The sequence below is a fragment of the Pieris napi genome, chromosome 5 (assembly GCF_905475465.1).
Source record: "Pieris napi chromosome 5, ilPieNapi1.2, whole genome shotgun sequence".
Classification (NCBI taxonomy): Eukaryota; Metazoa; Arthropoda; class Insecta; order Lepidoptera; family Pieridae; genus Pieris; species Pieris napi.
The window spans coordinates 4848521-4870363 of NC_062238.1; the positions used below are offsets into that span (position 1 = coordinate 4848521).

General features: G+C 34.7%; 4 protein-coding genes across 5 annotated transcripts; 2 read left to right on the plus strand and 2 right to left on the minus strand.

Annotated features, from left to right (window-relative positions):
* The first annotated feature begins 739 nt into the window (after positions 1-739).
* LOC125049455 (chromodomain Y-like protein) lies at positions 740-4623 on the plus strand. The gene is made up of 6 exons (XM_047648764.1): positions 740-1322; positions 1397-1540; positions 1824-1943; positions 2202-2348; positions 2500-2624; positions 2888-4623. The coding sequence occupies exons 1-6, from the start codon at positions 927-929 to the stop codon at positions 2910-2912; spliced, it is 957 nt and encodes a 318-aa protein (XP_047504720.1). The 5' UTR covers positions 740-926; the 3' UTR covers positions 2913-4623.
* Positions 4624-5717: 1094 nt separating this feature from the next.
* On the minus strand, positions 5718-12376 carry LOC125049448 (vacuolar protein sorting-associated protein 8 homolog). The gene is made up of 9 exons (XM_047648757.1): positions 12064-12376; positions 11751-11948; positions 10658-11473; positions 10243-10574; positions 9922-10045; positions 9526-9679; positions 8939-9144; positions 7284-7448; positions 5718-7139 (listed from the first exon to the last, which is right to left on the minus strand). The coding sequence occupies exons 1-9, from the start codon at positions 12151-12153 to the stop codon at positions 5820-5822; spliced, it is 3405 nt and encodes a 1134-aa protein (XP_047504713.1). The 5' UTR covers positions 12154-12376; the 3' UTR covers positions 5718-5819.
* Positions 12377-14719: 2343 nt separating this feature from the next.
* On the plus strand, positions 14720-18623 carry LOC125049304 (leukocyte receptor cluster member 8 homolog). Of its 2 annotated transcripts, XM_047648451.1 has the most exons (5): positions 14720-16094; positions 16535-17042; positions 17260-17464; positions 17542-17749; positions 18201-18623. In XM_047648451.1, exons 1-5 carry the CDS (start codon positions 15034-15036, stop codon positions 18361-18363), a joined length of 2145 nt encoding a protein of 714 aa, XP_047504407.1. In that variant the 5' UTR covers positions 14720-15033; the 3' UTR covers positions 18364-18623. The 2 variants fall into 2 exon arrangements, with proteins under 2 accessions (XP_047504407.1, XP_047504406.1); XM_047648450.1 differs by having other exon boundaries at positions 17542-18338.
* A 1895-nt stretch (positions 18624-20518) lies between these two features.
* On the minus strand, positions 20519-21727 carry LOC125049791 (uncharacterized protein C16orf52 homolog A). The gene is made up of 3 exons (XM_047649249.1): positions 21437-21727; positions 21140-21352; positions 20519-20815 (listed from the first exon to the last, which is right to left on the minus strand). Exons 1-3 carry the CDS (start codon positions 21537-21539, stop codon positions 20628-20630), a joined length of 504 nt encoding a protein of 167 aa, XP_047505205.1. The 5' UTR covers positions 21540-21727; the 3' UTR covers positions 20519-20627.
* Positions 21728-21843: the final 116 nt, after the last annotated feature.

Here is a 21843-nt window from a genome sequence, read left to right on the forward strand (position 1 = left end):
ATTAATTTACCGAGAATGTCACATCACTTATAAGTTATAACCAATAGAAAACGAAAATGTCACATCACTTATAACCAATAGAAAAGTAGATAATGGCGGATTGTTTACAAATTTCAATACATTTCACAAAACTTTTTTTTTTTAATACTTTGACGCATTTCCGGCAGCTAAAATCACTTGTAGGTGTTTTAATCAAGGTCCCCGAGACTCCTGCATAATCAGTATCATCAGATTCGGGTGCATCACTCTCACACCCAACCCCACCGCTTGTATAAGTAAATAAAAATATACTTTTTACATCACAGAAATACTGAATCGAAGTATGCAGAAAATAGTATTTGGTTTGTTATTTGATTAATTAAATATGCTAAATGTAAAATAGGTAAATTTTTAACTCATAAATGGCAACATTACGTCATGCGATTACAGCGCTGCGTCTGGCGGTCTTCTTTCATGAAAAGAACTAGTATACCTATGTTTCCATTTTGTCGAATTCATCTTGTGAAACAACAGATACATTTGATCCCACGGGGGTGGCTCGTTCATAGAATTTTACATATAATAATTTACATTACGCGTTTTAACTAGTAAAATTAAATTAAATTTTCACCACCGTGAAAAATACGTCTACCATGAACGAAGTTTCCCGCGCTTTTTACGTGCATAGTATAGACAATAGAATAACTAGATTGAGCAGAGTATCACACAAACTTATGTTTACAGGTCTACCGTCTATGAGTATAGTCGGTAATCTGTGGAATGTAACCGCGTCGTACATAATTATTATCAATGTTATTCTGATTCCCTCCTTTTCTTTGGGTTTGTAATAAATAAGCCGAGTTTACTATTTTAATGGTGTGAAGCCATATTTGGCTTGGCAAGAATAGATTTTAAAGTTCATTATTGTCTACATTCCGAAATTCAGGATGCGTAAAATATCGAAAAGCAGAACAGACGATGATGTCGTTTCTTCAACGAACGGCTCCGGTTCGCTTGCTAACGACGATCAACCAGAAGCGGACCAATCAGGAGAGCAGAATGAAAGTGAGGCATCCAAACAAAGTGATGGTATCAACGAAGGCGACTCCGAGCATAATACCAGTAGATCCAGAAGTAAATCCAGGAAAAGTAAGGGTGGAAAAGGTAAAAAAGACGACAATGATGAAGAAATTGAAACAAAAAATAACGTCAATAGTGATGAGGATTCCGAAGTGTCTAAAGAAACGAAAAAAAGAACTACAAAAAGTAAGGCCAAAGGCAAAGCTAAAAAAGGAAAGACTGTTAGAGAATCCAAACAAGAAGATGATGAAGAAGAATATGAGGTCACCGATTCTGTAAATGACTTAAGTTGTAATAATTAAACAGACAATATTTATTAGTTTATTAAATGTTTTAGGTTGAAAGCATAATAGATTCAAAAAGAATCAAAGGTAAGCTTCACTATTTGATACGATGGAAAGGATTCAGTGCAGATAGTGATTCTTGGGAGCCACATGACACATTGTCATGTCCTGATATTGTTAGTAAATATAACGAAGAAGTGAGTATAAAACATGTTGTTTTTTTTTAGAGATTTAAGGACAAGAACAAGAAAATTTAGTCCAAATTTAATATGCTATGTATTTCCATTTCATCTTTTTGTTATTACATTTAACAGCATTTATATGTAACTTATAATTTTTCTATTACAATTCTAGTTCACATATACATATATTGTACAGAATTAAAATTTAACAAAGCTATATCTATTTTATTAATATTTACCTTTAGATTGTTAAATTTAATATATTCTTATATTAAATCTGTATTTAATAAAATTGCAGAAAGAAAATCCTATAAAGAAAGGCAAGAGGAAATCTAAAAAGAAAGAAAGCAAGGTTCCAGCAAAAAGAACCAAAACAAGCTGGGACAGCCAACAAGCAGATGAAAATGCTGAGTATGAAGTAAGTTCTTGTCTTTAGTCACCATGACCATGCACACTGTAAAGCACGCAAAATGTCGGTTAAATTTAAAATTATGTAAAATAATTCAACTTAACAAAAAAATTTAAAGTATTTATTTTAAATATATAACAAGACAAATATGTTTGCCCCATACTCATGGACTTATTATGTAAATTGTATTCTGTATGTATCCTGTTGGTGTTTTCTTTACTGTCCTAATATATTCAAATATATTATGTTTAAAATATAATATTTAAGGTGGACCGCATATTAGAAGTTCATCGCAAGAAGAATGGCCAACGAGAGTTTCTCATCCATTGGAAAGGGTGGTCCAACAAATTTGACTCTTGGGAACCAGAGAAGAATTTAAACTGTCCGGATTTAATTAAAAAATTCATGGATAAAGTAAGTAATTTTTTTGTTTAATATTCTTAACTTCATCTATAGCTAGGGCTTGTTGTATGTTGTCTTGTCAGCTGTTGAACATTACACACAATCACCTAAATACAAATTAATATGCTAAAATGCGATGATGAAACGATAGAAGTGATTATAGGTAGATGCGGCGCAATTGATTGAGGCGCCTACTCTTCGAGTGTCACGGGAGAGCACTAACAGATTCACTCTTCAAGCACACTCGACGGGACGTCGTCTCAGCAAACGCAAGGGGCAAAGGCAACGGTAAGATAGCATCGAAACTGTTATAGCGAGCGTGTTAATACTTTCGTATTGCAATTTTTTCGCGATTTTTTTATTAGCGACGCAACATTCTAGGTTTTGATCGCGTCACACAAGTGACAACAATTTCTTGACCTATCAGAATCGAGGGAGATGTGCCATCATTCGTCCTGAAAAAGAACTTTGTGTCGTTTGACACAGATTGGTAGATGTTGTTCACAAATCAATTGATTTCTTGTGTATATATTTTATTGCTTTCGTTTCAGAGTGCGTTATGATGATGCTGAATGAGGCGATTGACAGCAAAACGTTCTTATAGCTATTTGTAATAAGATTTTTTTTTGTGAATGTTTAAGGTGAATTAGTAGATACTAGTATATATAAGCCGGTATATTCTTGATATTTAACATATATGAATCATTTTTGTTGATGTTCATATCTGTCAAAAAATAAATAATATTATAATAAATCAGTAAATTACCGATTACTTTAAATTGTACTAAGCTGAACTAATTATAAATTGATTAATATTATTTTCTTTCTTTCAAAAAGGAATCATCACCATTTTGATGATTTATGGTATTTGGAATATTTAGCCAACAATACAGTTTATGTAACTATACATAGGTTTTTTGTGTTCTATTTAAATGATGAAAGGATATGGGTCCTTGTTACTTTTTCCTTTTACTTACGGTGACAAATGTTTGTATTCCGAAAAGGTTTTTTGTGTTCTATCTAAATGATGAAAGGATATGGTCCTTGTTACTTTTTCCTTTTACTTACAACAAATGTTTGTATTCCGAAATCTCCAACCTGAACTTGACCTTTTAACCTTTTAGTAATGAAATATATTGTATATGAAACATGACAGTTTTAGATAACCCGAAAAGTCCCGAATTTAGCTAAAAGTTACAAAAGAGATTCTGATATGTCATTGTTGACGGGGCTCAAGACATAATAATTTATTTGCATTGCAAAACGATCATTAACGCCGTCTTAATAGACCTTAGTACAATAATATGGTTAATATCATGTCATAAGATAGGTGTGTACTTTTTTTAATGCCAAACCCCCCATACATAAATTTTATATATATAGGCTTAGCTAAATATTTGGACTTGCTTACTACAAATGTTCTTTTCCACTCTTTTGGGTTGCAATATAAAAATAAAATTTTCTATTGTAAGCTTCTAAGCCAGCCATATGTCGTAGATTTTTGATGATGTAAACATTGACTGTAAGAGAAAGCAATGCATGCACATAGAATGATAGAGTCATTGGTGCTCAGCCGGGATTTGAACGAACGATCTCAGGGGTGTGAGCCGCTCGATGATTTATAATGTATCACAAATTTTTTATTTATTAGAAATCACATATAATTTGATCTGATCTCGGTTTAAGGGGCTTATTTCTTCACACCTATGTTTAGCCTACGTCATGTGCAATTGAAACATCTATATGTACCTACCATAGATTATAATATTATGTCTATAGTAAAAAAAAAACACATTTATAAGGATCCCAAAGTTATAAGAAAAAACGATTTATCGCGTTTATATTAAAATTATATATTTAGGTAATTATAAGAAAAATAATCTTTATCATAATTAGTGTGTGAGAACGAATTTCGAATGATCTTCCAACTTTAATCCTTTATAAATTTGTGACCTTTTATGAATTTTGTACTATGAGTAGAACACTATATAATTGTATTATGCTCAACTGCTAATACGCGCAAGAATCGTGCTAGAAAAAAATACAACAATAGCATAATTTCCTGTATCTTATACTAACATTCTACCAATGTGTTTTACTGATAGTTTGCGTTCTACTTAAACCTTGTCGATTCAAGGTTGTAAAATCTGATAATTTTTACTTTAATATAGACTTTTCCTTTATGCACACCTACAAATACTATAGAGTTTAAGATTACATTTTTATCGCTCATTACATTGTATTGTTTTATGAATGATTGAAACGTAATAAATAGTATATAGTTATATTAGTGGTTTTATTAAATAACAGTGGTACTCTTGAGAGTTTGAAAAAACATTTTCAATTTCTAAGGGTAAATCTAACCTAAACATACAGTGCAACCTAAATATAACGACTTCCTCGATTTACACATTTTTCGTAATCCCATTGAATTGTCCATGAGTCAATGTAAAATTTTAACATTTTTTTTTGCTATGCAGATGCAGAAACTGTTCGGTTTTCTAGAATGGAAAATTTTTGTAGGTTTTTCTGTGAATTTTCTCTATATAACCCTCAGATAACAAAAAAATAGGGGTTGATCATAGAGGGGTGAAAATTAAGGGTTGTATGTATCTTTGTATAATGTATCATAGCCGATTTACTTAATATGCATAAAAAAATTCATAACAATAAGTTGAGCCGTTTCGGAGGATTATGGGAACGAACATTGTAACATGATAATTTTATATTAGTGCTATATAGTAGTTTTATGTACTACTAATCGTTTCAGCTATATATTTTACGACACACTCGAGAACTTTTTGTAGATTTTTGGTCTCAGACAAGCCGGTTGCCTTGCGTTGTTTTCCTTAACCGTATACACAGTAAAAAACTTTTGTTGAACTAACTGTTTGGATGTTTGACCATACTCAAAGTTTGTTTTGTATAACAAGGTTGGTTAATAATAGTTTTTCTTTGAAAATTTAAATTTTTTACATTAAAGGCAAATTTTCTTATATATATGCAATAAATGTAAGACAAAATGAAAATCTGTGTAGTGCCCATTTCTAACAAATGTGGCCGATGTCAGTACATTGAGTGGGACCCTGTTGACACCGCATGCTCCTCACTTTAGTTGCCTGTGTTCTATTCTTAACTCTGAAATGTGTTAACTATTACATATAGCACCTATGCTGTATATCATTAAATCAGGGAAAGCTTTTAAAAACTTATTTATTTTATATTACATGGCCACTCGTGACAACTACTATAGGTTCCAAGACATTACTCTGGACATGCGCGCACATATCTTTCTTACAATTTTGTTAGTCAAATTGTTGCACAGGAGGTGTGATGTTTTATTTTTGGGAATATATATTTTTTAAGTAATAATTAATTAAATTGATTTATAAATATTTAATAATATATTAATAAACTTTATACTTAAACATAACCTTAAATAACAATAATAATGTCTATAAATAGTTCCTGTATAATTTACGGCTACACTAGTCCTTCTAAGTCTGGTCGCGGAGGAGCCACAAGAAGAAGTTTGAACTGCTGCGGAGGAACGGGGCGGGGCACGGCGAGAGGAGGGAGGGTGAGCAAGCCCGAGGGAAGGCGCCGCCCGCACTCGCACACAGGGGACACTTCGCAGTCAGCGTGGAAGGCCCGCGAGCAATGCGCCGTCCGGACGCCCACGCGTGACTCCAGAGGCTCGCCGCACCGCACGCAGCGGCCCTGAACTCTCAGACCTCGCCTCGCAACACTCAGAGCCCTCGCGAGCGCCTCGTGCGCCTCACGGCCCGCTATCCTCCTCGCGGACTGCCACATGGCCCGGCCGCTCGCTCCGTCCGCCAGGATGCTCCTCACCTGTGCGGAATTACACGATTTAACGAGCAACTCCTCGAGCGGCATGTACGCGACCGCCTCGAACAACGTGGCCGGGGGCAGAGCGTCTACGCTGCGCACGAGGCGGGTCCACATTTCGGCGGCGACGCTACGCGGGACCGTGGGGGCGATCCTCACGCACAGCTCGCTCGCCTCGACGGCCAGCGCGGGCCTGTTCTCCTCGGAGGCGTTTCGGATCAGGCGGAGCGAGGCGTCGAGCGCCCCGGCGTGGTCCCCTACCGCCTCGAGGCACACGGGCTCCGCGTGTTTCGGCCCCAACTCTTTGACTAGAGAGAGCGCGTCCTCGGGCCGCACGATCCCGGCGTGAGCGCTCAGAAAGTGTTTGACTTCGGCGGGTCGGGTGACGCAGAGGCAGCGCAAGTAGAGGGCGGCGACGTCGCCCGTCAGGCGTTCCATGTCGAGCAGGCACTTACCGAACTCGAGAGTGCGCTCTGGGGTCAATTGTTTCACGACGGGGGCGAGAGATTCCATGGCCTCGTCGGTGAGCAGGCTCGCGGCGGCGTTGGGCCGCAGTTTGATCAACGCGGGAAGATACTCGTGCAGTTGGGTCTTTGCCGCCGAATCGACCTCTATTCGCGATTGAATGTACTCAAATAGTTCGTCGACGTCCCGTTCGGACGGGTTTTCGATGTCAAAGAATTCTTTGATAGCGAGCTCGTGTTTATTAAGTAGGCTGTCTATCCTCCAGAGAAGCCGCGGTCTGGGCAAAGCGTCTCGGTAGTGCTGTAGTAGACGTTCACGGTGTCCCCTGAGTCGTAGTAGGACGTCGAGCCAAGCGCGCTCGGCTTTTTCTCCCGGTATGCTGCAAGCCAGATCTTTTACTTTCTCGATCAGGTCCTGATCCAGTGGAAGAGATCCGTTGCTCAATTGTCCCGTAATAAATTGCAAGATTTCTAATTTTCTGTCAGGCTCCTGAAATTACAATTGTCTTGCATAATTTTTATGTTTAAAAAAGCAGGACGAACAGAACATTATACTAATATATTTTATTTATTTCTTCAATGCAATGTAAATACAATAAAATATTATATTTTTTCCTGCATTTAATTTACTAACCTGTATGTGCACTGAATAGGAAATCAAGGCGCGTGCGACTCTAAGGCGGTTTTGTTTCCCTAAAGGGCCAGCGAAGGGCGGGTCTCGGGAGCACTGCTCTACTAACCGCACTGCCGCGCTCGTTTCATGTTCTACTAGGGCACGGAGCGGACATCTCATTTCACCCTGTTAGGAACATGTTCTCTATAAGTCCTAAATTGCCTATTTGGTTTTGGTTAAGACAAGAAACAGTATTTTAAGAAATATATTTTATTTATTTTAAATTATCACGCCTTTTTCCCAAAAGGGAAGGCAGACACCATGGATCTCCATTTGCTACAGTCCTGACATACTTCTCTCGCTTCATCCATTTTCATGACATTCACTATGCATGCAGCATTCTCCTGGATTTGGTCCAGGAATGTACGACAAAGCCTACCCAACATCTCACCATCCTCGGTCGCTTTGTATATCCTACTTGTTAACCTCTCAAACTCAAAATAATTTTATTCATATACGTGGTTACCTACGTATACTTAATATGAACATCAACAGAAATGACGTTAAATTTACATTATTTGGTAAAAAGAACTGGCAAGAAACGGGCTTCTTGCCCGCTCTACGCCCTTGACTTGCGAACTGGTAGTAAATGTAAATTTACAATTAATTTAACCTCTTTGTGACGATTCATAAGTGTACTTGTTTACCTGTATGAATAAAGATATTTTGAGTTTGAAGAACTGGCTGAACTCTTCTTATCCATCAGCGCTACATGGTCAAACCACCTAAGAATTACGTAACACATACTGCTCACGTACATCACTATTATCCTATCACGCAATGTTATACCACACATACATAAATCTTAACGTCATTCCACGGCATTTATTTGACTTCAATTTTTTCTATGCCTCATCCAACATTCACTACCGTCGTCATACTTTCCATTCGAAGTAAAAATTCAGCCTAGGTACACGAACTTAATCTCTTCTTCATCTAACAAAATATCGCATACAGTCCTTTTGACACCTCTTTCAAATACCATAGATTTTGTTTTTCTTATGTTTACTTTCATCATCAAACACTTAAAGCGTTTTTTTAACTATTACCAGCTTCTGCAATTCGCCCATCGAAGCCGCAAGTATCACTTGGTCGTCAGCGTATAGGAAACAATTCACTACTAAATAATAATTAAACAATAGAACATTTTAAGTGCATCAAATGCTAAAGTTTCCTTTAGCATTTGGCCTGGCGTCTATTTTGTATTGGTATATGCAACGAGTGATTAGGGGTTTAATTCAAAAAGTTGCGTTAATTAGCATTACAAGTATTAATATCGCTCGTTAAATGCTATCGTAAAAACGTTCATGTGTCTAAATATAAATATGTGTATAAAAATCTTACAGGACAAACATATGTGTCAGTATTGTATGTTAAAGTAAACATTGTGAAACTCATGAATACAGGTCTAGTACATAATTTCTAAAGTCCAGCTGCTATTTTGTAATGTAAACAAAAAAAAAGGTTTAAAAATCGATATCAATAGATTTTTACACGTTGTACACATTCTTTGGTAGACAACAACGTAAAATTAATTATAATAATGTGGAGGCAACATAAACGAGACATAGTTTATCCGTCCATTAAGACATTAATGGATCACGTTGTACGCTTACCTCCTCATGAAGCAGCGTATGTAGGGCGTCGTGTCTCGCCGATGGCTTTGCGTGTGGGGGAAGTGGTCTACAAGCGGGCGAACGAGCGGCCAACGCGTCAGCCGCTGCAAGAACTAGCGCCCCACCCGCGCATTGACAATTGCTACGCAATCTACACTCAGGATCTACGTATTGGACTAGTTCGCGCATGGCACCGCTACATCCATCTGTACTAACAAACAATATACAGTAAAAAAGTATAATTAACGCTTTCTTCTTTTGTTTGAACATTAACCTCAACAATCTCATTCAGAAACTTCATACGGCTATTAAATATTCATCCGCAATTTTAAAATCTTTATAACAAAATTTATCGCAATTATTCCTTTGCTTAAGTATTAAAATATATAAAAGCTATGGAGGGAAAATATTTAATTTTATTTTTGAACAAAGTTTAACACTACATAGATGTAATCTACGTATATAGAATAAGTCTGTGTTTCAGAAAGTCAAAAAATCTTAATTGAGCCCGAGAGCCATAAATATTGTCAACAAAAATCTAACCCTAACCCTAGTAAAATGGTTTTTTATATAAGTACGTAACGTACCTAGAGCAGCAGCAATAGCCGCAACGCCCCGCCATAATTTCCTTTCCCGCGTAAACAAACTGGCGCGGTGTGGGTCTATGGCTGTAAGAGGTAAAGATGCGACTACACGTTCAACTAGATCTGGCTCGAAATCGGCCAACCTCTCCATTAACGCCTGAAAAAAATTATGCCTCATATAATTATATAATATAACCGCTTGTACTGTGCGGGGCATATTTTTCTTATATGTGCACCCCCGCATGATAATGATTAATTAAGGTTTAGGCAAACTAGAAACTTATGCCATAGACTTGTATAAAATAATAAGTCAAAATTCTTCAGCCAATTTATAATACCAACTTTCACTAAATTTATTTTTAAACAAGTGAGCCATATTTCAAAACTGTTGTCAATTACCTGAGTAAAATCTGGAGTTGGCGGGTTGTTAGCCATGTCACCACGGACAGCAGCATCTCCAAGTGCCTCTACAAACGCATTTTCTTGCGAACAATTTTCCCATAGACACGACCATAATTCGTCACTGTAATAAATATATTTTGTAAAATATTTATCGAGAATGGCATTCATCATACAAGCACCAATAGGAGTGGAACTTCAGTTAAACATATTAAAAATGTTGACAATTGAGAAATATAATGGTTCCTTAGTGAGTCGGTTAGAATGAAAGTATTAGAGAATTATTGGGCTTACTAGAAAGCAAACCACATTAAAACTTACGTCAGTCCAAATTTAAAGCACAATTTAACAACTTGCACTGCTACGTTTTTATTGTTAAGTATATGCGGTCGTTCGGAAATATTTATAACGAATTCACTTGCAAGCTCGCTGCTTTTTGGTCCTTGAGTGGAGCAAAGCAATTTTAGTGCTTGTAAATGATGTCCTGAAGCCATGAATGCCTGAGCCCTAGATAGAATATCACGGGGGCCTATTCTGACAATGCCACGACGTCCCAGAATAGACAATGTCCCTTCAGAAACGCTTACGCCAGCTAAAGCACTATCACCGGCTTTACACATGGCCTGCGATACTCGACCGTCTGTCCAATGTCCCTAAAATAATTTCCCTTTAAGTCTTAAATAAAAATATTTTATTTCCAAAAACATATTATTGTACAAATCAAAATTTTAATTACCTTAAAAAATGCAGAAGCATATACAGGTTCAATATGAGACAAATCCAATGGTTTATCATAGTCATCACCCCAAAGATGGAGTTTCTCTTCAGAATCAAATATTGTCAAACTGCCACCAAGCCACCCAAGCCACAAAGGTGAAGTTTTTAATTCTACTCTTTTTACAGGCTTGAGTCCTAACTTACTTCCTGGTCCAGTTATAGTTACAGTAAGCCATTGCAGCACTAAGCCTCTGGCACATACTAGTAAGCGGTTGTTGGGATCAAACCATTCAATCACAGGCATCAAGTTTGAGTGTTTGGCTATACGTACTCCAGCAGCCTGTCCTCCAGCCACAACTATAACACGAGTGTGAGTAACCAAAGCTAATATTCTGGCATCTCTCGCAGCCATAGCCAAAACTTCCCCTCTTGCACCAGAGAACAGGCAGGATACTTTTGCAGATCGAACTCCTAATGGCCTTGAAAATCTTATAAGCCACACTGAACCACCTGTGTCCAGTGCTAATCCAGCTGTACCTGCCCATGTTACTCTCAAAATACCCCAAGTATCTCCCCCTAGTGTAATTTTACGTAATACAACACCTTGTATACTTTCATACTGGAAAACATGCCCTCTTGCAAAACCCACTAAAAGACGGGTACTGTCATAATTATATGCCAGGCAAGTGACTGCACCACAATCTCCATTGCCATTACATACCCACCTTAATGTCTGATCATGAAATGATAATAAATGCCCATGAGCAGTGCCAACAGTTAGTCTACCATTGCTCCCTACACTTAAAGCAGTAGCTGGTCCAGCAGAAGATCTTTCCTGAAAAAAAAAACCCAATAAATTAATCTAATAAAAATGCGACCTATTAGGCAACTAATAACTTGTGATACCAATTGTAGTTTGGCCTGTTTGGAATATAATACCTAAAGGCAATTTATATCTTATAACTATCATGTAATAAGCTCACTGACTCATTTCAATCAATCTAGTTTCTTTTTAAACAAGTCTTAATTATAACACAATTTTATTAACAAGACAATTTTTTTTTATAAGATGCACTATTTAAACATTTTAGAAAAAACATATATTTTTTAACCTCTGCTTGTGTAAGTTGTTGTGAGACTGCTTGCAAGAAATCAACTTGTAAAGCAGAACATGTTGCAGGTTCCTTAGCTTCTTTCTCAGTCACTTCTTCAGCCAATTCTACTTCAGTTTGTTCATTAACATCAGATGATAAGATTTCTTCTAAAGTTGGTGCTTCACTAGCCGGTAGTGCATACTCTTCCTCATCCAACTTAAAAAAAAAACATAATTTATTATTATGGTTTTCATTAATTGAACAAAATAGTTGTTTTGTATTTGTTAATGGAAAAACTAGTTACAGTAGTAGTTATTGCATAGTTACTTACTTCTTCAAAGTCATCATAGCGAAAGCTTCCCACTGATTCAATATCAGAATCTAGCAAAGATGGTATGGATGGAGTTTTTAAAGTATCCATTATTATTAATTTGACTACCTGTTTCTAATATAAAATCGACAGCGCTTTTAAGAGATAATTTTTACATTGCATATTTAAATTTTACATATTCCCCTTAAATGCATAAATATTCAGAATCCAATACCGTAGGACGCCTACCCAAGTCTTATAGATAAATTTTATCTCATAAACTTTAAAAGTTATGTCTTGTTTATTATCGATTATACTAATACTTTATGTGGTTTGTCACTTGACACATGACAGTGACAGCGATAAGTTACGCATATGCACTTAACTCAAACTGCTATGCTTAGAATATTTATGGTTCACTTTTTTCATCTATTTTTCCGTAAGGTCGTATTGGGTTTTTTAAATAACGTCATTATAGTTTGACAGAAGATATGTATCTTAAATTTAATATGAAATAATTAAAGGATAGGTATAACTTTTGTGTGTTTGGATTTCTATATTGAAATTTATTGATTTACACTGTTATAGGCAAACATGGTTATTTTATCTATTCCTTAAATAAAAAAAAGGCTGCGTGTACTTATGTACGCGCGTAAGAAGTTATACTTATTTGGCTTTCTTTATTTTTTAAAAATATTAAATAATTAATAATAAATATTTAACGTTAATAATTTAAGAATATTTAATATTTAGTATATTATTCAATTATTAATTAATATTCCGGGCCACCGCTTGCAACTCTATAAAGCGCAAATTCGGCCCCACATGGAATACTGTTCTCACCTGTGGGCGGGAGCTCCCCAGTACCAGCTCCTTTCACTTGACCGTATTCAACGAAGAGCGGTTCGAATCGTCGACGACCAGTCACTTTCCGTGCGGCTTGATCCCTTGGCGTTGCGTAGTGATGTATGATCTCTCTGCATCTTCTCCGCATTTACCATGGAGATTGTTCAGAGGAGTTGTTCGGTCTTATACCTGCAGCTGAGTTTCATCATCGGACGTCAAGGCAAAATACAAAATACCATCCGTATCACCTCGACGTCCGTCGTTCCACAACTGAGCGTTTTCTAAGGCAGTTTTTGCCGCGCACCATCACTATGTGGAACCAGCTGCCCTCAGAAGTATTTCCGAACCAATTCGAGTTAGGGTCCTTCAAGAAAAGAGCGTACCAATTCTTGAAAGGCCGGCAACGCACTTGCGAGCCTTCTGGCATTGTGAGTGTCCATGGGCGGCGGTATCACTTAACATCAGATGAGCCTCCTGCCCGTTTGCCTCCTATTACATTAAAAAAAAATTCATAATAAAAATTATTATTGAAGTTATACTTCTTTAGGCGCGTTATGAAAAATTTGTAAGAATGAAATTTTACGATGCGCGCGCACCGTGACACAATATTATCAGAATGCAGTTGCCCACGGAAGATGCTACGGCATTGGACATAATTTAAAAACAACATCCGAATAATAATATAATTTATTTATATACCACTAACAAAAACATGTGGTCTACACATACACAAACAGTAGACTTAAACAGATTGTGAGTTTAAGAAGGGGAACCGAGTTATATGATGTCTCACTCGCTCTGAATCGCATGTATAGTGCTCTCGCGCTCATACTCATAGTTGAGTAATTTTTGTGTCTAGGGGATGTTTGGTCATTACAATTTGTCTGACTGATTAAATATAACTTTGTAATATTTATTTGAATAACGTATATAAAAATCAGACATTTAAAAATAAATAAAGTTCATTTATTTTTTGAAGAGCTTTAAAGCGTCTGACAAAAGTTCTGGCCCATGGAAAGCGTCTGACTTTTTTGATATTACTTCAGAGTAATATTCTACAAAATATATATAAAAATCAGTCATTTAAATTTAACTTAAGTAACTCTGATTTTTAGTTACCTTTCTCACCTGGTACCTGCGCAGGTGTCACCGAGCCAACTCCACAAGCGTACAGGTATTAAAAAGTACACGAGAGACTACATAGAACCGAAAGTTCTATGCTTTAGAAAATAAGTTGTGTCTTATCGCTCTGGGATCTTACTCTACTAGGTATGTTTCATAACCTTTTAACAGAGTAACAATAGGTCTTTGTGAAAAAGCAATGCTAAATTTCTTTGAAAAAATAATTAAAACTCCTTTATTTGTTTAAAAGGTACTACAAAGGTCATAATGGTCATTCAAAATTCTTGGCATAGCTCCTAACTTCGCATATTCTATTTCTTTTTACTTGTAGATTGTCTTATTCCCATCTCGCTCGCGCACGCTTGGTGCCCGGCTGGTTTAAAAAGAAATCGTTTGTGGGCAACTTCATACTGATAATTTTGTGTCACGGTGCGCGCGCATCGTAAAATTTCACTTTCATCAATTTTTCATAACGTGCCTAAAGAAGTATAACTTCAGAAATTAACTGCAATATTTATTATTATAACATACATGTTTTTTGATGAATTCCACAACAAATATTAATTTTGGTTAAGGGGCTGAAATGAAAGAAATACATTTTTAGTCCAGACTGGCTTCTCTATTGTCTATTGTTTAAACACACTTTTGCTTTACTAGTCTGTGGTATAGTATACCGATAAATCAGTTTCTGAAAAGACTGAAAGACATATTAATGTGGTACTCAGTAGTCAGTAGTCAGTGGTACTAATTATTGCGACTTTTAAAACAGCTTTGTACTTTGTTCAAGGTGATAGTGATTTTGTACATTTTTGTTTGCTCATCGAATACGGGTGAGGTTAACTGTTATGCATAATTCTCTTGTAAGTTAAAAAGTAAAGTAAGCTGTAACAGCTATACCAAGTTAGTTGACCCCGATCGCCGTTGTGATTTCATCTGTCGATCGCCATTTTGAAGTTTGAACCATTTCCATTAAGGTATTTTTCATCATAGGTATTATGTTGTAAGTTTTAATGGTATAACACCATGTCCGAAAACAGTAAACAAGAACCACCTTTGCAAACCATGAGTGGTATGCCACCGAATCACAACCCTTGGATGTATGGTCTATATAATCAATACAACGGGTTTCAAGGAGGGGTGTTTCCCAATTTTTATAATCAACAACAACAGTATTATAATCAAATGGCCAACGGCAACTTTCACGATGCACACCAATTTACGTCGAACAAAAATTCAAATCCAGAATTTGGTCAACCACAATTCTCAGTGCCTCCGCCGCCGTTGTTAGGAATGTCTCCACTTGATACCAACCGACCATTCTTCAATCAATCGCCAATCAGGTTTAATCTTAATACTAATCGTAAATCTGCACCTATTCCTCCTAACGAAAACCCTCTTTTAAATAATAATAACAACAACAACAACAGTAGCAACAAAAAGAAGCGTAAAAAAGGAGGTAACCATAATAAGATTGGGTCACAATTGCCGCCTCTACCTGACCATCCGCCCCCATTGCCTCCTTGTCCACCACCAGAGGAACTTCCTAAACCTCCCCCACCTCCACCTCCTTTAGATGTTCCTCTGCCTCCACCAATAGCAACAGAGGACATTCCAGAGCCTTTTGAAGAACCTAAGGATTCTACTGATAATGAGGAACCAACAACTTTTAATAGTGAGTCTTCAAGTTTCTTACAAAATTCATCAATCCAAACATCAGCAGGATCATGGCCTGAAAGTTTGGAGCGTTATATTAAAAGATGTTATGAAAAATGCAAAACATGTTTTGATCGTGATCAGATTGATATTTGCTTAAAAGGACGAATAACAGCTGCAGCAAATAAGGATGAAATATGGACTAGAAATTGGGATGATGAACCTATCCCTAGTGTGTACAGTGAAAGAAATAATTTACAAGTTAAACCTGTTCAAGGGACATTAAATCTTTATCAAAAAAATGAAAATTCTCAAGTAAATAAACTTAAGCAAATATTAGCAGCAAAAGCATATTTTACTAAAACTCCTCAAAGAAGGCGGCGTCAACACTCAAGCAGCAGTTCAAGAAGTCCTTCAAAAAAAAGGCACAGGTAAATTATATAGCTTTTTTATTTCATCACAAATAACATCTACATTGTAAAAAATTAGAAATTAAAAAGCAATTCCAGTAATTTATTCTATATTTTGTGAAATATAGTTTACTATGAATAGTTAAAATACTTCAATCATTTGAATATGTGAAATTGTGCTAAAAAAAAAAATATTTTAGTACTTTATTATATTTTAGATATGTCAGAATTTTGATGTTTATTGGAATGGGTATATTTATGGTTATAGGCTAGGTTTTTTAGAAACCGTTTGTTTCTTCTTAAATACAATATATATATAACAATATACTAAAAAAATTATAACAACTTAGTACCAATATTTTTTACATGGAAAAACATTATCTAAAGCCAATATTTTATAAAACCTAATTAAATTATAAAATGTCTTTTTACTGAAACTTATAAATTACCTTTATTTTCAGTACCTCATCTGCTTCTGGTGATGAAGTTGAAGAAAAAAAAACCTTTAAAAATAAGAGTAAACTAAAAGTTAAAGACCGTTTGTCATTGGATTCTAAGAAAAATGATAAGTATCAAAAGAAGGCTAAGAAGGTAGCTTATCAATTTCATATTGATGAATCTCAAGGTAGTGCAGAAAAACTTCAAAAAAGAGCAGAGAGATTTGCAAGTAGTCATATTCCCTCTATTGCCAGTTCTTTACAAATTAATTCAAATAGGGAACTAAATCCTAGGAAATCTATAATAGTAGATACTGAGGGTGATTATGAGCTTAATAATATACACATAGTAGGTACCTGTACAGAAATTGAAAAGTCGTTTTTAAGGCTAACTAGAGCACCAGAAGCATGTGAGGTTCGGCCTATTAATATTCTGAAGTTTTCTCTTCGAAATGTAAAAGACAGATGGATTGAGAAACAGGACTATAGATATGCTTGTGACCAATTGAAATCCATACGTCAAGATTTAACGGTGAGTTTTAATAATAAGCACTCAAAAACATTCATGGGGCAGACAAGTTATTTCACTAATAAATTTCTGTAATGGAAACTAGGTGGTCAGCCTTGTGTTACTTCCTAACCTAGGTTGAACATGTTTAATGTGTTAATACAGAGTTAAATGTTATTTAAAAATAAGTTAGTAAAAGTAATATAATATACCTGAAAGTTTAAAGAATCTAACATTTTAGGTACAAGGTGTAAGAGACAGTTTTACTGTAGAAGTTTATGAAACACATGCAAGAATAGCATTAGAAAAAGGAGATCATGAAGAATTCAATCAATGCCAAACACAATTAAAAATGTTATATTCTGAATTGCCTAATAGTAGAGCAAATGCAGCTGAATTTACTGCATATAGAATTCTGTATTACCTTTTTACTAAAAATACTTTAGGTAAGTAAAATTTACCAATAAAATTTAAATGATTTCTTAATAGAATAATTCTTAATGTTCAATGTCTTTTATTATAGATTTAACCACAATATTTAAGTTTTTATCAAAGGAGGATAGAGAAAACGAGTGTATAAAGCATGCCCTAAAAACTCGATGTGCATGGGCTACGGGCAACCTTCACAAATTTTTCTTGCTATACAAAACAGCTCCACTCATGGCTGGCTATCTTATGGACTGGTTTGTGGACAGGGAACGGAAGCAATACCTGAAATACATCATTAAGTCGTATGTTACTTTCCTTTTGTTTTTTAATTGTTTTGTGTTAAGAATGCTAATAATTTCAAGGATAGTTAAAGGTATATATTTGTTGAGATGTACAGGTAAGTTTTATTTGAAACTGAATAGTAATAATATAAAAACAGTCCCATTTTTATATTGTTCTGTTGAACCTTATTGTCTCTTAATCTTTATTTAATTTACAATATACGAAATACAATCAATTCCCTATTATAGTTGAAACAAACATTTAAAAACCTTTTAATATTATACTACTTTGTTGCACATATACAATAACATATAATTATGTGTGATTACTGCATAAATTTGTGTTTTACAAATAGACAATATGAGTAAAAAGATATATTTTATAAGAATATTTATAATTTTTTGTTTTTCAATAGCTTATACCTGCCCGTTGGTCGGGGAGTGTTTTAATAATATATTCTTATGTGTACAGCTACAGACAAAGTGTTCCTGTGGACTTCATCACTCGGGAGCTGGCGTTTGATTCACCTTCTAAGGCTTCTGAATTCCTAAATCAGTTTCCACTATCTTACACTGGTTGTGACCAGACTCAAATAGATTGCAAAGCCAGCCTTCCAGCTGTTGCAAATATATAACATTTTCTGTTAGACAGCCGTCCCGTAATAGTTTCGTATTGCTGCGTGATTATGTAAAGCTTACATAGTCACAGGTTCAAGTTTTGCGATGAATCCAGACCACATCATTATGCACATTGGTTTTGCTAGGCTGCGGCGGCGGAAGCATCACATAATAATCTTAAGTTGTTCAGCAGAAGATTGAAAAGCTGGTGCAAGGTGTCAAGAACTTTATGTTATTGAAGATTTGCTATGCATGCTGTGAAGAAATTCCATATTGGGAGGTTTCCGTATCAAGACATTTTAAAGTGCTTAGTAAAGTTATACAGTTTTAAGTAAAATTAATGGACTCTGATTTAAATATGTACATATTAATGTTTTTTATTGCTTTTTAATAGTTCATTATTAATTATTATTGATTGTAAGATTTGATTTATGAAAATAAATTGTTAAATTTTAATTGTTTTTTTGTAAGTAGTAGACCAGTGCCGATAATTTTTGAAACCAAAAAAAATTACAGTAGGATGAAACCCATTAGAAAAGCAGGGGAATATGATCAAAATGAAAGGAAAAATAAATTACGGTCGATCTGAGGTCGGGAAGGGGTGGGGGGGGGAGTTTTAAGGGTATAAAACGGTTTATCTCGATTTCCGGCAAAACAAAGTCCTATCGAAGAAAGTTAAATGGCAAAGTTGTAGGTAATAAAAAGATCTAAAACTTTTGTGTTCACACATTTTTCACATAGCCTCAAAATTGGTGTGAAAAATTCAAAAAACCAAGTTTTTGGTTTTTTATTTTTATCTTTTACAAAAATTTATTTTTTTAAACGAAATTTGGTGAATACTTACCTTATTATGTCCCAAATATACTGTAATTTATTTGATTGAAAATATTTACTTTTTCACCTTATTTTGAATTAATATCGAAAAAACACCCTAATTTTCAATCGAAAATTCTGACGTCAAAATTTCAGCTTTTTTCAAAAAGTTGGTGTGCTTTCAGTTCGTTGAAATCTCTACTTTCCTATGGTAAAAAAATATATATACATTACCATAGTAAATCTTCTCAGAAAATGCAAAACATCGTAAGCAGTAACGCCCAGACCCGTCATACCCTTCCCTACTTCTCTATGAAATACGAAAATTTTAGCCCATCTACAGGCTAAAAAATTTTTTTAGGTCACTCAGGTATATATAAGTTATCTTAAAATAGTAATAAATAGGCATCTAATTATAATTTAAAGAAGATTCATAGAGAAGTAGGGAAGGGTATGACGGGTCTGGGCGTTACTGCATACGATGTTTTCCATTTTCTGAGAAGATTTACTATGGTCATGTATATATATTTTTTTACCATAGGAAAGTAGAGATTTCAATGAACTGAAAGCACACCAACTTTTTGAAAAAAGCTGAAATTTTGACGTCAGAATTTTCGATTGAAAATTAGGGTGTTTTTTCGATATTAATTCAAAATAAGGTGAAAAAATAAATATTTTTAATCAAATAAATTACAGTATATTTGGGACATAATAAGGTAAGTTTTCACCAAATTTCGTTTAAAAAAATAAATTTTTGTAAAAGATAAAAATAAAAAACCAAAAACTTGGTTTTTTTAATTTTTCACACCAATTTTGAGGTTATGTGAAAAATGTGTGAATTCAAAAGTTTTAGATCTTTTTATTACCTACAACTTTGCCATTTAACTTTCTTCGATAGGACTTTTAGTTTTGCCGGAAATCGAGATAAACCGTTTTTTACCCTTAAAACTACCCCCCCACCCCTTCCCGACCTCAGATCGACCGTAATTTATTTTTCCTTTCATTTTGATCATATTCCCCTGCTTTTCTAATGGGTTTCATCCTACTGTAATTTTTTTCACTTTTTATTTATTTTGAAGGCTATCTGCACTGGTCTATAGTTATAAAACTTCATAGAGAAAAGTAGTTTGTATAATTTTTTATTAACATTAAGAATTTCTGGGATGTAATTTTTAAAGGTAGGTAATTCGTATTTGAAAACAGTATGGTGAAATTATTAATCATTTGAAAGAATTTAATGGGCATTTTTGATACTTAACATTATAAGTATAAAAAAGCAGAAAGATCTTAATAGAAATATAATTTTAGATCCCGATCTGCTAGCTTTTAAGACATTTTGTGTAAATATAATACAAAACATAAAATTAATTGATTATATTTAATAAATTGGAATGTTGAGATTCAATATACATATAATACACTTTTACATCAATTGGCTGCTAAAAAAAATTAAATTTAACAGAAAATATTAAAAATGTGGTAAACAGACTTTTCCAGCAAATAGTTCAGATATCACAGTAATCCACAGAGACAATACAAATAGAATATATGATATTCCCACTTGATGGCTGTTAGGGAGTTGGTATGGTTGGCCGCCAATCTCATCTACATGAAAGCCCATAGGGAAAATAACAGCAGCAAGGCAGAATACCACCACTAAAAAAGGGATCAAATATTAATTCAATGAGCTTAAATAAATAAAAAATGGATAAAACACATACTTAACAAAGAAACACAAAGCTGTATATTTTTCATTTTTTTGTATAAGGTAAAGTTGTGAAACTTCTTAAATATAGCCCATGCAGGCTTAAGTCTGCATCTTATTTACTTATGAACATAAAAACCAGCCAACTTTGTATTCCAAGCCATAATTTTTTTTTCATAAATTCACCCTTACAGTATATTGAATAAACCCAGAAACAAAGATCGTTACTTAGGTTGTTTACAGATAAATTTCAGAAGTAAGGAAATTATACATACTTGCAGCGAACCCTACCCAGCGAGCATAAGGAATAACATTCCTATCAAAGTGACTTGATGCTAAAAGAATCACAGTAGTTGTAATACATATACATCCAATAAATATGCATATTAAAGCCAACAACCATTCGGGCTGAAGATCTGGAGTAAAGCAAACTTGGGGACGATTGTACAGCGTTATACATGACCACATTAAGCCCAACCTTGTATCACCTGCAAGGTAAACATGGAAAAAAACCAAATATATTTACCACACTCGATTAAGTCAAAGTTATATAAACCTTTCACAACATTTACCTCCAACATCAGTAATTATCCAATCTGGCATTGCTAAACTAACAATAGCAAACACATCTGCAGCCATGAAGAGTGTCCCTGAGATTACTGTTAATTTATCCATCTCGGTTATTTTTAATACACAATGTGTTGCATAATAATTAGAAGTTTGGAATGAAGGGGAATGTATTGAAAATTTAAATTTGAAACTTGGAATTAGAAAAAGTTATTCTGCAGTTTGCACTAATGTTTATACATAATATATTAGTAAATATTTTCTAGATGGATATCAGGATATAGCACAGGCCACAGAGTAAAGACAAATCATTTTTTTATTTTTTTTATTAATTTATTTCATAACCAAGACAAAACATTTTGCCACCAGGGTTGCCAGTCATGTAGCATCACGACGTTTATTTTTTAATTCC

What these genes read in the sequence shown, in the direction of transcription:
- LOC125049448 (XM_047648757.1), bottom strand. Translation starts at nt 12,153, where the DNA reads ATGGATACTTTAAAAACTCCATCCATACCATCTTTGCTAGATTCTGAT. An exon ending in ATGCTTCTGCATTTTTTAAG is followed by an intron (nt 10,575 to 10,657) that starts GTAATTAAAATT and finishes AAATTATTTTAG; the next exon opens with GGACATTGGACAGACGGTCG. An exon ending in TGCTTTAAATTTGGACTGAC is followed by an intron (nt 10,046 to 10,242) that starts GTAAGTTTTAAT and finishes TATTTATTACAG; the next exon opens with TGACGAATTATGGTCGTGTC.
- LOC125049791 (XM_047649249.1), bottom strand. Translation starts at nt 21,539, where the DNA reads ATGGATAAATTAACAGTAATCTCAGGGACACTCTTCATGGCTGCAGAT. An exon ending in GATAATTACTGATGTTGGAG is followed by an intron (nt 21,353 to 21,436) that starts GTAAATGTTGTG and finishes TTTACCTTGCAG; the next exon opens with GTGATACAAGGTTGGGCTTA. An exon ending in CTGGGTAGGGTTCGCTGCAA is followed by an intron (nt 20,816 to 21,139) that starts GTATGTATAATT and finishes TCCCTTTTTTAG; the next exon opens with TGGTGGTATTCTGCCTTGCT.
- LOC125049455 (XM_047648764.1), top strand. Translation starts at nt 927, where the DNA reads ATGCGTAAAATATCGAAAAGCAGAACAGACGATGATGTCGTTTCTTCA. An exon ending in ATGATGAAGAAGAATATGAG is followed by an intron (nt 1,323 to 1,396) that starts GTCACCGATTCT and finishes TAAATGTTTTAG; the next exon opens with GTTGAAAGCATAATAGATTC. An exon ending in TTAGTAAATATAACGAAGAA is followed by an intron (nt 1,541 to 1,823) that starts GTGAGTATAAAA and finishes ATAAAATTGCAG; the next exon opens with AAAGAAAATCCTATAAAGAA.
- LOC125049304 (XM_047648450.1), top strand. Translation starts at nt 15,034, where the DNA reads ATGTCCGAAAACAGTAAACAAGAACCACCTTTGCAAACCATGAGTGGT. An exon ending in CCTTCAAAAAAAAGGCACAG is followed by an intron (nt 16,095 to 16,534) that starts GTAAATTATATA and finishes CTTTATTTTCAG; the next exon opens with TACCTCATCTGCTTCTGGTG. An exon ending in CCATACGTCAAGATTTAACG is followed by an intron (nt 17,043 to 17,259) that starts GTGAGTTTTAAT and finishes CTAACATTTTAG; the next exon opens with GTACAAGGTGTAAGAGACAG.